The sequence below is a fragment of the Hyposmocoma kahamanoa genome, unplaced genomic scaffold (assembly GCF_003589595.1).
Source record: "Hyposmocoma kahamanoa isolate Upper Pololo Valley unplaced genomic scaffold, ASM358959v1 66, whole genome shotgun sequence".
Taxonomy (NCBI): Eukaryota; Metazoa; Arthropoda; class Insecta; order Lepidoptera; family Cosmopterigidae; genus Hyposmocoma; species Hyposmocoma kahamanoa.
Window position 1 is genome coordinate 22,117,331 of NW_020653854.1, and position 15,651 is coordinate 22,132,981.

The following is a 15,651-nucleotide window of genomic DNA, read 5'->3' on the forward strand; positions in this document are numbered from 1 at the left end:
CGCGCACACATTCATAAACCCGCAATAGGGAAACCCTGTATCCCAGGTTCCATGGACACTCACATAGACAACCACAAATTACACCCAAACTCACGAGAGAAATAAAGTAGGCCATACAAATATTTCTCTGAAATTGTTTCATTTCCTAAATATTATAGCTTGTCAAACATATGGAGGATAATCTTACCCCAATTGTAAATATACCACGGAAAATATGTAATGGAATAGCATGATTTAATTCCGCCTTCCCCTTTCCATCGTCGCCGGATCAGACGTAGGCTAGGGTTCCACCCCTATGTTGTGGATATTGTAAGGATTCACACGAAACGTTTTGCTTCCACTTACATTTATAGGACGAACAGCTATGGAGTGGAATTCCCGATCCGCAGATTCTCTGTATACTGTAACTTGGGCCTTTTGAAGGCGAGAAAGAATAAGCGTTATTTAGGAGTACATGCTCCATTGTCGACCTCATCGTCACTTTTCTTTAGGTGAGATGGAGGTCAAATACAACAGTATATGTTGCTGTGGAGGATATAAACCATATACCGTATATTAAACTACGATTTGGCTCGGTTAGATGTACTTATGTAAAATTGTTTTAACTGCCCCAAGATCAAAGGAAGCAAATTGTTATATTGATTAATCTATTCGGAATGACTGACTGACACTTTGTAAATTAGAAAAAACTATCTTAAATAAACAAAAAAATACAATTTAAATGTCGTACTTTCTGTCAAGAATAAATAATTTTGTAATGGCAACCCTACTTCGTTAGTCCGTTAATGAGGGTAGATTTCTCTGTCTTTTAATACTAAAACGCATTGCCTTACTGACAATACACTACAAGTATTTCAAACTACCTATCCTGGAATGCATCTCAACTGTCAAACACAATACATACACACAATTTTCAATCATATAATGCATATGCTACAGTTGTAATTAGCGTGAATGTTAGATATAATATATCATTAATATGTGTTCAAACGCATGCCAAAGTAAGGTGCCAATTACATACATTTGTTTTGTTGCTGTTGCATGAAGACACATTACGATGTGGTACATAGCTTTCTTTGTCTTTAAAAAAATATTTAACAATTGGACGTCGTTTGCAAAAACTAGTAGACTATCGTTTCATAAATACTTAATTTACCATAAGTAGTAGTAATGTAAACAAAATGACATTGGAATTGCAAATTATTAAAGAAAGTAAAAGTGAAGGCAAACCTATTGTTTTAGTTGAGTGTAATGGTGAAATAAATAAACAAAGTATATAAATATTTCGTATGTTAAACATAGATACTGATGTATATAACAATTTAATTACAGGTTTAGACTTCTTAGAACATGGGGCAGATTACGAGACAGCGATCTCTGCGACAGGTGAGTCTCTCATTCAAATTATTTCTCCAACAACGTATTTTATTTAAATATAAATACAATGCTATAAAATGGTTATAACTCTCGACAATATTAATATCACACTGAAAATAAGACAAGTACATACAATGGTGGCGCGATATGAGACAATGCAAGGCGTTATTGTTATTTACTCGAATTCAATATAATCAAGACCCGTGTAAAATTGACACTGCCTTTATCATATTCGAGAGAAAAACCTTACTATTAATAATCATTTGTACGAAAATAACACTTACAGTTGTCGATAAAAATATCAAACTCGACTGTAGAAATTAACATTGCACTCTATAATACTGTATAAGTCGTTTAATATTTGGCAAATTGTCAACGTCTGGTTTGTATATTGCATGCGTCTCTCTATTGGATTCGGTGAGTCATTGTTATACTGCTTACGTTTTGTTTATCTTCGCCATTTCGTATATATAATACTCAACAATTATGGTCCGTTCCTTATGCCCCCGGTTTGGTATGCCCCCGTGGTGTATGCCCCCGATTTGGGATAGGTACGATGTAATTCGTAATAAATGTAATTCAAAGCTATTTTGAATAAAATGTACTGGCAAATATCAAAATTCTTTTACAAAAAAAAAAAAAGAATTGGATAGGTATGTAATGTTAGCCACTATGAAAATATTTGAAATGACATGAACTTTAGCAGTGCTAATTTTGGCAACTGACAAATATTTATTAATAGTCATCATTTTAATTAAGGTTTTCTTTTATTATTTTCACAAGTTAATGAATAATTAGCATTTTAGTAGGTAGATACTATTTTACCAATACAAGTTTAAAACAACATATAAGCCATAAATGTTACACACATGCACATATAAATAAAATTATTAAATTCAGAAACATTTTACTTGTTAACAGTACTTAATATATATCTGACAAACAATGTTGATCCAAAATTTATTAAAATCTGGGGCATACAGGGGCATAACGAACTAACCCCAAAAATTAGTGTTAAGACGAATTTGCAGAGATAATAAGGGTGCTCTGTAGTATCACATACTGATATTTAATTTAACGGTATTGTCTATGAACGGGTTAACAAGCTCAAGTTTAAAGTAATTAGATTTTAACGGGCCAGTATGACAAATGCGAGTTTAAGCAAAAGCGGCAGTCAGGTCTGTAGTGTTAAACCAAAGCAATGCAAGGCTCATACAGTGTTTTTGTAATTTCATAATAACAATAATCTTGCGGGTCATCAAGCGGAAATAAATTTATCGTTTTTCCATACAAATACCTTATTTCCCAAAGTAAATTTGTAGTAGCTATATTTCTTTAATGGATAATGTACGTTTGTTAAATATATCTTTTTATGTCATTAACCTCAAAAATCACAAAAAACCGTAAGATCCTTTACATCACTTTTTCTCAAAATGCTGTTGTATATATTACAGTGTTCTAGTTTGACACGGTAGAGGTGTCCCAGTAAAAGACAGCGAGTACACTCCCGGGTACATAATTCGAACCACATTGCATTTTCAGTAATCGTAAAAAATGTTTGATTGATCAAAAACTATTATGCAATTTGAAACTAGTATATAAACATCATTACCATTATGTCCTTGTTGAAAATTTAAATCTATAAGTTGTAAGTTGGAATTAAAAAGAGGCGGCCTGTGTCCCGCAGTGGGACTATGTACAGGTTAACTGTTATTATTACTATTATATTTCCGTCCACAGTCCCTTTCTAAGTACACTTTAAATCAGTATTACCTATATTTCAATAACAAATTGACAATGACGAATTTCATTTTGTTTCCTTTCAATTGACCGTACGTGCTTAACCTTTCCGGTTACTTGTTGAATTACAATGTTGTCTGATTGTCAGGTTTTGGCCGGTTCCACTTCTGCCTACTGGCCATCACGGGGTTGATCTATGCAAACACGGCCATCGGCATCACCATCGTATCGTTCGTATTGCCATCTGCGACGTGCGATTTTCGCATGACATCTGCTGATAAGGGATGGCTTACTGCCGCTCCTATGTTAGGTATGTATTTTTTTCTATTTATTTTGGGATGAGTATCTAATACTACACTTAAATGGTAATAACATAGACTAATATGGCTTATAGATTTAAGAAGAAAATAGACATATTTTGAACCAAAAAAGATTAATTAAATCATAGATGTTTAAGCTTTGTACTTAGAACTCTAATTAACCGGGATATGAATTCGCAACCCTAGGTTTCGCTGGAAAACTCTGCCAACTAGGCCACTAAGCCGCATCATTACTACTTAATAGTTTGTAGGACACGACCTCTCCCTGCCAACCGTGGTTCGATCTATGATCGGTAGCGAGACGGCGTGGAGTGCGGTGACCTCTTTCTGCACTGATGCAATATCGTGGAAGGAGGCAGCGGAACGGGAGCGAGAGGAAGACTTCCTCTCATCCTATGCGCCGCAAACGCTTGGGGCGCAGGCGGCTGGCTTATGCCCGCCAACTGCCGCCCTGAGAGTGAACCCTGGGAGGCATACCACTAACGACGGAGGGGGAATGGTGATCCCCAGGGGTGGGTCCTCGGTGGCGGACAACCGCAGACGAGGCCGTGGATCGTAAACCACGTGGCCACAGCCCCGGTTTTTTAGTGAGTAAGAGTCTCACACAGTGGACGCGGTGGTATTCACGACGGATTTTCCCCTGGAAAATAAAAAGCTTCGCAGGAAGACTATGCCTGGCCTAGGCCACTAAGCCGCATCATTAATACTTAATAGTTTGTTGTGGATCTGTTCAAAGATACCAAAAATATCTGTATCATAAAATGTATTATATCTAAAATTAATGAACGATTAAAATAAGTGTTTGTCATCGAGTTCTAGGTTTTCGCGATTGTTACACATTCCTATGTGTAATGAAACTGTAATATATCACGGCTGAGTCAGTTGAGACTATATGACCCGTAAAGGGCCCGAAACGGTGGTTTGTTTGAAAAATAAAAACAAATATACTGAATTAATATTCGAAAAAATAGTATCATTTCTTAAGAGTAAGCATAACAATGAAAGTTGTTGTATCAATCACTTTGAAAAAGATATAAGTAAAATTGAGGGTGTACACCATGTACACCCTGATTACTATACGGTGTGAAAACAGGATACCTAAAAAATTTCGTGATAGAAAAGAAAACAAACTTACCTCGAAATTTCACCAGAAAACTGTTATATTCAGTATTTACATTTACGAATGTTTTTTTTATATCAACTGGACTAAATAGAACAAATAAGTATACGATATATATTTTTGAAACGAAATTAAAGCCGTTTGCAAATAAATAAATTTTGAAATAAAGCCCGCGTCGCTACCGCTCAACTCAAGGCAAATTAACTGTATTAATAAAGGAAAAATTTGAATTCGAACTAAGGTAGTATCGTCTCTTAACTCTTTTCCGTATGATTCTCATGGAGTCGTGGTGGTACGGTTGGTACGTGGTATCTTTTTAACTAATAAAATTTCTATCGGTATTTTTTTTCTTCTTCTTAGCGTATCGATGGCATACACGTGGTATGCTTACCATCGTGGTAAAAGAATTTGCCAATAGGCATAAAGTACTCGCTGACCCCGAACGCGTCAGGCGTACAGAAAAGAATGGTACGTCATACGGGGAGGCTCTTTTCATGCACCCTATATCAATATCGATTAATGTCAAGTACGAATTGAAGTCTTAAAATAGGTAGTTTTAACATCAGTGAAAAAACTCTCGGATACGAAAAGTTTATTATTGACATAAAAAATTGAAAAACTTGAAGATTAAACTAAACTAATGAGCATAGAACACCTGATTTTAACATGTGTAGAACCAATGGGCCACACAATACCTACATATAAGTTCACGCTAATTCCGAAGTGCGGGCTAAGAATTGCTACTGTAAGAAGAGCTCTAAATTAAAGCGATTGTAAATGTTTTTTCTTTACAAGATACGATGTTTTCTAAGTAACAGAGTTCTGCTTAAATTAGTTGTAGTAAAGCCGAGATTTCAATGCCAATAACAAGGTGAAATTCAGAAAATTTCCTCTAGTGTTTACTCAAGCGCAGGTTTTAACGTTACGTCTTTTTTTGAGAAAAACAAACATTTTAGCTGAACAAAGAAACTATTGTCTCTAGAAAATTTAGGACTTGGGAAATGGGTTTCTTCGTCTTTGTACATACATGTACGGACTTTTCCATCAAGGACGGATAGATTTTGATAGTTAACACTAGTTAATAGTGTCCATGTAGAAGAGGTTACTTTTATCAAAACTGTTGTTTATTATTTACTCACTAAAGACAGATCATCATAGCAGGTTACAGCGTCGAGCAACACGTGAGAATGATAAACATTTATTATGAAAATGGGTGTTCTATTGTGGCAATGATGCGAGCCTTATAGCCTGTCTCGGGTCTCCCACGAACAGTGGCGATGTTTTCGGCAGATTTTGCGTCGAATCGAATTTGGCTACCAAACTTTGAATAGTCGACTAAGAAGGACGACCACGTAAACCGTAAAATGGGCGCAATACGCGTATCTTTGAAACAATAGAACATCCATTTTGATAATCAATTTTTGTCATTTGCACGTGTTGCTGGACGCTGTAACTTGCCATGATGATTTTGTCTTGAAATAAATGGCAGATTTGACAAAAGCAACCTCAACACCGTGGCCGCTATGAACTGTCAAAATCTATTTTGTGTAATTAAGACAACGCGCTTCATGCCCGTGGACCACCTGGTCGGTTCACCTGGATGTAAACAACGTTATATTAATTCAATGACAACAGAATACCACAGTAGCCTAACGGTTTGTACTGTAAGCGTTGGATGTGGATGTCCCTGGTTCGATTCCTGGTATGACCAATTTGAGAAATGAGCTTTTCTAAATTTGTTCTGATGTGGGTGTTCTGAAACTTTCTTCCGTAGTTTTAATTAATTTAGTTGTTTTAATTTAGTTCTTACGTAGTTTAAGATAGCGATTGTATCCTTTAGCCAAAAAAAAAACATTTATAATAATATCACATTCAATCTGTGTTCAGGTATGGTAATCGGTTCATACTTCTGGGGTTGCCTGGCTGATACGAAAGGCCGCAAGATAGTGCTGGTCTCCACACTGCTGCTTGACGGTTTCATCGGCATCTTGTCCTCGTTCGTCCAGATCCTGCCCATCTTCATGGCTTGCCGGTTCGTCAACGGCTTTGCGTAAGTTATTTACTTATATGTTTTACAACTAGGGTTAATCCTAATGAAGATCGAACTGCGTTGTTAACAACGATTCCGTAATGACAGCTACAATGTGTGCCAGACTCGAACTGGCCCACATTGTAACCATCGTTACTGAAATGTAGATACTCCTGTATTTGCAGGAATGCAGGCCGTAATTACACTACCGTGTTCGCAGATATCTCGAATTGGTTCAGATAGATAGCCTAGCCTTCGCTAAATTGAAGAGAAGGCTTGGTCCACATAATTTTTATTGCAAGATTTTTATTGTAGAGGTAGAAATAAAGAAAAGGTAAGGAAAGGGGAAGGAATCAACGATATCTGTGTACTAGCGTACTAGATGCGACGTTCCATACACACGATGTGTTTCACTGATGTACGGTGAAGAAGCTGCACATAATTTAGTTGGTTCTCAAACATCCAAGATGGCGGACGCATACGCGATCATCTTTGAAAATTAATTTACATCGCTGTATTGCTCACATTTCGCTATTTGACTTATTGTATGAATATATGAAATTACTTACATTAATTCGGTAAGTAATATTGTGGTTTTTGATTAATTTGTGCGTTGTAATATTTGATCATCGCGACATAGTATACAAAATTGCACACTATCCATCTCGATTTGCATGTGTTAAAACAAGACAAAACATAAATCGAAATAAGAAACAGAGTGTTCTGACTACACAATAACAGAGTACGTATAATATGATCATAATAATTACTAAGGTTACCACCTAATTACATTTAAAAAATATAAAAAAAGACTAGGCTCAAGGACATCTATGTTCTTGACTAGGCTGCATGGTCTAAAGATCTTTGCATTTCAGCAAATAAAAGTACATAACACAACATCAATAATTTATTTTATTATTTATATATTTATTAATTAAAAACTCGACTGTATTTTTTCTTTTACTTAATATGTTTTTCTTTTTAGTAATATAATAATTATAAATAGGAAGCGGAAGACCCCTGGGTCTAAAGCAAAATAAAATTAAATATTCCCAATTATGGATAAATATTATTGGTAAACACTCAATATGATCTGCCTCTAGCTCATTCCCAAAAGGTATAGAGACTGTTACGTCAATTCAAGGTACTACGGTATTGTGGTATATATACTCTTCGACAAAATGCAACACTAAAACAAAACCCTATCAAAAGTGACTGTGTTATGTTTTTTGTTTTGGAACCTATAGTTGCTGTGAATGTTCTTGTCAATAGATTGAAGTCGTTAGGTACAATACTTATAAAACTCTCCCTAACTTAAATTACATACGGATGTGCTTATGGGTGATTATAAAGTAGACACTTACTCCAAATAGGCCTGTATTCGTATATATATTGCTGCTTTATAAGCAATTAGGTTTACATGATTAAAGGACACGTTGAAATAAGAACGAAAAAGAATTAGAGAACGATTCAAAATTTCAAAAGTAAGTGGCCAGGAACCAGAGAAAAGGGCGATTAAAAGGTAGAAGGACGATGAAAGAGGTCGGTCGCATCTTGTATGTACTAAACACATATCTTATCTTTAATAGGTTTATATTTATAGGGTTCGCGAAATCTATCAATGTACACCAGAGGCTCCTAAACTGAATGTCTCGACCACGACCTTATTTTATGTTTTACATTGTCCCCCTAATATGGAATTTTGAGCAAACTCATGAACTTTGAATGTGTCTTTGACAGCTAACAAACTTTGATAACTTTGACTGTAATGTGAAAAACTTTAAAAAAAATAATACATGTTAAGTTTTATACATTTATGTAACCGAATATAGCTCCATATCTTGTTTATTGTGAAATGTTTACTTCATAGGTAATTCGTATATGTAAGAAAATCTACTGTGATATGGAAAGACAAAATTTTGGATAGGCAGGTATACATACATCGGCCTACATCAACAACAATGTCTCGAGACCCGTATCCAGAATGTGTAGATATTACAATGATATCTGTTCTGACCATTATTTGTTGTTTGTTGGTAGTTATAACCGTTTTAGAAATCTCCTACGTTCGAATCCACCACCATAATTTCGTTACGTAAGCATTTTGTTTTTATATCTTTTATTCTTTTTTTTATTTCTTAAGCATATTTTAATAATGTCTTCTAGGTACTGAGGTCTAATGTTTTTACTAAAGTGTTGTATATAACTATAATTAGATTGCAGGTTAACATTCATTAATGGATAGAATAGTTTTTGTTGATCAATATTCTGATCTGTAATCTGTTGCTGTATCTTATCGAATAAAATAAACGTAATCCACTCCCTTGGACCCCCGCTATATTTTACCCCTTGTAGATTAGAGTGAACCCGTGTCGTTCGATGTACATCGAAATATACCATATTCGAACTGTACCCGCATATATTTCGCTGTATATTAACAAACCTCTAGAAATGCTCTCATCGTTGTGAGATGAAACATGTGACTGGTACAATGACCAACACGTTAACAGCTACATCGTCAATTAACGATTATAAAAAGCTATTCAGTGTTCAGTCGGTTCTGAACAATGGATTAGCACGTGTTTCGAACGCATCCAACGTGTTGATATACAATTCGATGCTATCGGTGTATCGGTTCTAATTGCCATTTTCCCACGACTGTCAGCTGGCATAAAACTATTTATTAGTTAACGTTTAAAATGTATACTAGGTGCACAGATTAATTTACAAAAGTGCAATAGAAATGTTTTACTTATTTCAAAAATTATTAAGATTTTGACAACAAACAAATAACATGATAAGTGACACTCCACTCATAGCAGTTGCAGTGGTACTCAGAGCAATTAAATCGCAAAAATTTTAGAGGCACTGTCACTGCACCCTGACAAAAAGTTTATTTGTATCAAACACAATATTAAGTGCCTTGTATATGTTTTTCATTCATCAGCACCTGCATCCCTGCTCACATTACTGCTTGGCGGCAGAAATAGGTACAGTGGCAATACTTCCCTAGACGAACCCTTTCAAAAAGTGCTCTAATGCTACAAAAATTCCCCTATAAACAAAGTTATGCCTCTTCCTATTTACTCCTGTAACAAAAATAATGAGAGCAAACATCAGTAACAATTTAAGTCAAATTGGATAAGGTTTAGTCGAAGAGGAGTAAGTACATGACGAATATAAAGATGACATGATGGAATATTAGTGAATATCCCATAGTTAAAGAACAACAAACAAATAATATAGCAAGGATTATGAGGAATGTTCCCACGAATTAACGAGTGTCAATAAGTGTCGTCACGAGAGCAATCAGCAGTTGCGGGAAAATCTCGTCACAGCTGACTATACTAACTACTTATAAATGCTAGTATGATTAGTTTTTATTGAATGATAAGAAAACATATAAACAAACGTTTGCCAACGCTAATCTTTCAGATATATATAAAATGGCATGTATTTAAACGATCTTTTTAAGTTTGCAAAAGCAGCAGGCAAAAAATTCTAAACGGTCATCTTTTTTAATGATTGATCCTCTTTCTCTGAGACATAAAATAAATTAAATCGATCGATATTTTAATCTGTTCTGAGCTACGCAAAAAATGTTTGATTAGTATAAATTAACTATGATAGTTTCATGTTGGACCTCAAAACTAAGACAAATGATACTTATAATTATTAATACAAAGATCGAACACTCAGAAAAAATCCGGCCTGATTCGAAGCGACGTCTTCTGGCATACCGTGTCAGATGCTATACCAACTAAGCCACGGAACGAACCAGCATACCTCACGAATTTTTCTATGTGCTAGCGTCGTATATGTGCATTCGGTTTTTACAACGACTTTTTAGCCATGGCGCTACGGCTAAAAAGTTGTTCTATGAGAAATCTATGATATTTCGTCACCCAGTTAGATACCTTTACAGATACCAGCCCCGGCTAGAGATGTCGCTATTCATTGTCATTTTTATTGAATTGATATTCAATTATTTTTATGTGAAATTACTCCACTAGTTTGTTATGAACTCTCAGAAAAAATAAAAATAATTAAACATCAATTCATTCAAAATTTAAATACAATTGAAACTTATTTTTAAAACTAAGTAAGTGTTGATTATATTTGTATGCTAATATTATATAATTTGACCTGAAAGCATGTTCAGAAACGCAAGCAAGTTACCTGCTTTTTCATATACTAACCTAACCTACTGAATGGAGGCGCAACCAAACAACAAAGATTTATTAGGAGATCAATATCCAAAAATATACTAGTTATTGTCATCAATCGTTAAAAGAAAAGACCAATGATAGAAAAAGAGGATCAGATATTATTTCTGAATACTAAATATGAATTTATTACTTGTTACCTTGCATGCAGTTCATTGATAATTTTATCCGTAGAACAAAAATTGATAGATGGAACAATTAATATATGAAACATATTAAAAATATCGTTTATTCAAAAAGTGCACATTTACAATAGATCAATTATTTATTTGAGGATCAAATAATTTTAACCCGTATAAAAATTTCAACTTTTGGTTATGTTGACAAGTTATTATTTAGAATACTTTACAAAATTACTCAGCGTTTTTTTATTATAAAAAGGCAGCTGTGTACAAAAGTGGTTCGAACGAAGTTCCGAAGTATTAAAATTAATTCCTAACAGATTTTCTTGAAAAACCAACTCGGCGAAAGATCGAATTTAATATCGCTATTGTAGAAAAAGAAGAAAATTTATACCTACCTACATTCTACAGAGATATTATTACGATGCTAACCTAAAAAATATGTATACCTTAAAATATTAGTAGCAATAGAGTTCGTTTTTAAAGAGTTCGTTCAGGGGAGTATTGCCATCTTGCCTATAATGTGCCACACTAATCGCCTGCTTCTCGAACCAGGGAATTCCCAGTACATTTTAATGGAATATGTTCGGGCCGAGTGACTCGGGAGATAGTTGGGCAGTGTGGCCAGCACATGACAGACTGGGTGGTGTAACAATATATTGGCCGTTACTTTGTCGAACGAAACTAAGATACTGCACAAAGTACATATTTAAGACTCTTTGTAGGTTACATGAATAAATTAATCAGCATTACGAACAGGCATTACCATATAAGGAGTTCCAGCTCCTTGTGAAAGAGTTCGTCCATGGAAGTACTTGCACCTTACCTATTTCTGCCGCCAAGCAGAAATGTGAATATTACTTGTGTTCCGGTTGGAAAGAGTAAGGGTGCTGGTGAAATTACAGGCACATGGGACTTGTTAAATTCATGTTTAAGAGTGACGGGCACAGTGACAGTGTCCCCTCAGATCTTTAAAGCTTTGAATGGCACACGTAACTGTTATGGCAGGCGCGTCTCTTACCACCAGGCGTAACAAGTACCTACGACTGGTTCTTCCCATCACTTGGTATCATAAAGAACATGTATTATGCAGCATCATAAAATATTTTGATATTGTCAGAACACCCGAATCGAACGCGAAACTATCCTATTCGAAACCGAACCGAAATGACGTCACACCCGTACGATTACTTGAACTTTTCGACCGGCAAAGGAGAAAATTACCGAACGTCCAATTGTTTACAAAGCAAGAATGAAGTACCTATGGAAATCTCTTAGTGTTTTAAATAAAATCTGGATTTTGTTCAATTTTATTAATTTATTTTAACGCAAGACTTATCCATTCCTAAATTGTAGGCCTTTAAAGTCTTAAAAATGTATATAAAAGGATTTTAATTTTTCTAATAATGTATTTCACCGACTAACTCCGTAAGCGCTGTTGGATAACGATATTGTATCTGAATTTGAATCGAACGATTAACTCGGAATATTCTGTATGTACTCGCTAAAGTCTTAGGTCTAGTGAGCACACCTATGGTTACAGAAACTGTCACGTACTGTACTGTACCTTACATAGCGTACATCATAATCAATCTAGGCCAACTGCAGGGTATGAGTTTCCTTTAACGACTTAGGCTTAGGCCGCCATGCTGTCCCAATTGGGGCTGAGAACATCATAAGTTGTGAATCTTCTTCGACATCCAGATTTAACAGGTGCACGAACTTTTCGTGCTAGCTCTTTGAGCTTGCTTGCTCAAAGTTAAAGAAATTAAAGTGACATGCCGCAGGGATTCCAGTCTTGGACACTTCAAATAAAAAGCAACCGTTCTCCTACTGGGCTTTTACCGTTCACAAGTTTATAAAGTTACCGTTTGTAAAACTTTTATGATTTAGATACCTCTTTTTTTAATTCTTCAAGCCTGGGTATTAGCATGAGACTTATGCAAGAGTTTATTTATTTATATATTATGTAAGAAAGCTAACACAATGCAAAAACTACAATAGCAATTATAATTCATTACAGTTACAAAGTTTAAATGTATATACCATATTTACTGGCAAAGACAATACGCTATACAGATTCAAGAATGTATGAAAATTAATTATTCAATTACACTTTATAATAATAATTACAATTATCTCTACAATTAAAAAAGAAAAAGTAAACATAAAATAAAATTCTATTGTAACGTAGCGACGTTACAATAAAATTTTAAATACCTGAGTAATGTGGTACAAAGTGGTCAGTCAAAATTTTGAATAAAAAGATTTTTTATTTTGTTTTTAAAGGTAGCTAGCGGGTCACGAAAGATGTAGAGATTCGTAACTTTAAATAAATTGTTTAATAACTCTGTTTATAGAAGAACATAAACCAAAATTCGTTATAGAAAGTTTATGCTTAATTTGTAAGTTATTTCATGATAGCCTTAAAGTCGGAGCACAGAAAGATGTAAGCATAATTCTTACCTGATGTGTATGCCTTCAGAGTGGCCGGCGCCATGGGCATCTGCTTCCCGTATCTCGGAGAATTCCAGGCGACCAAGTACAGAGAGAAGATCCTCTGTTGGATGGAAATGTTCTGGACCCTCGGAGTTATCATCCTGCCTTGTGAGTATTAGAATTCGTTTTTTAAATCACCTATAAAAAAATTCTAATTTAGAGTTCATTATTTCAATGATGTTAAAAACATTTTGCAGCTCCACTAAAAACAAATACCAAAAACTATTAACACAATTTGATTATGTTATAGCAAAATTCAGTATAAAAGATATTCATGACGGGATTATGACAAATAAACCACTTTAGCACGATTCCCACCCGTGGTATAATAAGGCTACTTCTGCAAAAAGGCTACTTTTCACAAGAGAGGTTTAACTTTTGTTATGTATGATCATTGATCAAATGTGCCCTTAGGGCGCGCTCCCATTATGTCGTGACGACAGATAGTCGTGCACTTTAAAGTGTCGTGGCTAGTATATTTAAATGAAATTATTTACATAATAGTACACCACAATTAACTGTAGTTCACGACATTTTTGACGTGACGACGACAGACTGTCGTGACAATGGGAAGAGCTAGAACGACAGTCGTTCGACGATAAATAAAACGTTACGATAAAAATGTAATGACAGACAATCGCAGGTTCAAACGATTCTGCCGTGCAAACCACTAGGCGGCTGCCGTGAATCGATAAATTGTCGTCACTAGTGGGAACACTAGACACGACAGTCGTACAACAATAAAATGAACGTCCACGACACGATATGGGAACAGACTAGACGCGACAGTCGTCCAACGATAAATAAATTCGCATAAATTGTTTAACGTTATACGTAAATAACCATCATTGTAAATAAAAGGAATTTCAGTAAATTGAATAATAAGAAAATATTTTAAAAACAATGGTAAACAACCATAATTCATGTCATCATAATTTTAAGAAGTATAAGGATTTTGTCTGTTTATCAATAAAAATAAAAATAAATGACTCAATCTGTGCACTCAATTTTGTGTTGTAACTTCACTGATATCTACAACAAAATTATTGTGATTCAAACTAATGTAGTGAAATTTAATAGATGTAACACACAGACGGACCTTGTTCTGTTCGATATTTGAACAAAGTGTATACCGTGAGAGGGAAACCCCTGCGACTTAATGGGAACGCGCCCTTACTAATCCAAGGGTACGAATTTAAAGAAGCATGATTAAGGAAGTTTCGAAAACACTCAGACTGAAATAGTGTTACATGGAATCAAGGATGTCGCGAAAACGGAACCAGCTCCCCTAAAGCCGGCTTACATTGTAGAAAGGCTCCACCTCAATTGATTGTCTGTGAGACGGTGATTCATTACAGTTTTATTAAACAGTGATTGCGTGGGCCATCATCCCCATCACGGGCATCCGCATAGAGAGTGGTTGGTTCTCCTACGATTCATGGAACTGGTTCGTGGCTGCGTGTGGTGTACCCTCACTTATGCTCGGATTCTGGCTCTTTAGCTTCCCCGAGAGCCCTAAATTCATGATGGAGGTCGGCGATTACGATGACGCCTTGAAGGCATTGAAGTTGGTCTATCATCAGAATACCGGCGACGATCCTGACAACTATCCCGTAAGTTATTATTTTATTAATTGTTTTTTGTTTCTCATTTAAGGTGATATTTATAGTTATTTCAAAAAGGATTGGTGATGTCATTGTGGTGAACTATTACTGAGATCCCAGGTTCGATTCCCGGTAGACCAATTTTTTTTTATAATACCAAGTGACGGGATGAACATTTCGTGCGCTTGTTGGTAAGCGACACACCTATCCATAACAGTTGCAGTGCCACTCAGAGCTTCAAATCGCAAAGATCTTATCTTTACCACTGCGCCCGTCACCTGAGACATAAGTTAACAAGTCCCATGTGCCTGTAATTTCATAGTACTCTTATCTTTGTAAACCGGAACGCAGTAATGCTCACATTACTGATTGCCAGCAGAAATAATAATAATATAATAATAACGCACACACCCAACATAGCCCCGCACTAGGGAAACCCTGTATCGCGTGTGCCATGGACACACACATAGACAACCACAAAGTACACCCAAACTCATGAGAGAAATAAATGTAGGCCATACAAATATTTCTCCCGGCCCGGGAATCGAATCTGAGACCTCTGCGTGGCAGTCCAGGAAGGTAGCCGTTCGGCCACAGAGGTAGTTATAATAAGA

At 35.5% G+C, this 15,651-nt stretch overlaps 1 protein-coding gene across 1 annotated transcript in view; it reads left to right on the forward strand.

Annotated features, from left to right (window-relative positions):
* The window catches only part of LOC113232066 (synaptic vesicle glycoprotein 2C-like), a 38,003-nt gene extending 22,915 nt beyond the window's left edge, over positions 1-15,088 (forward strand). The window contains exons 2-6 of the mRNA XM_026466692.1: positions 1,333-1,386; positions 3,266-3,427; positions 6,445-6,607; positions 13,420-13,541; positions 14,805-15,088. Coding sequence (XP_026322477.1) covers positions 1,333-1,386; positions 3,266-3,427; positions 6,445-6,607; positions 13,420-13,541; positions 14,805-15,088 — 785 coding nt within the window. The remainder of the gene's footprint in view (positions 1-1,332; positions 1,387-3,265; positions 3,428-6,444; positions 6,608-13,419; positions 13,542-14,804) is intronic.
* Positions 15,089-15,651: the final 563 nt, after the last annotated feature.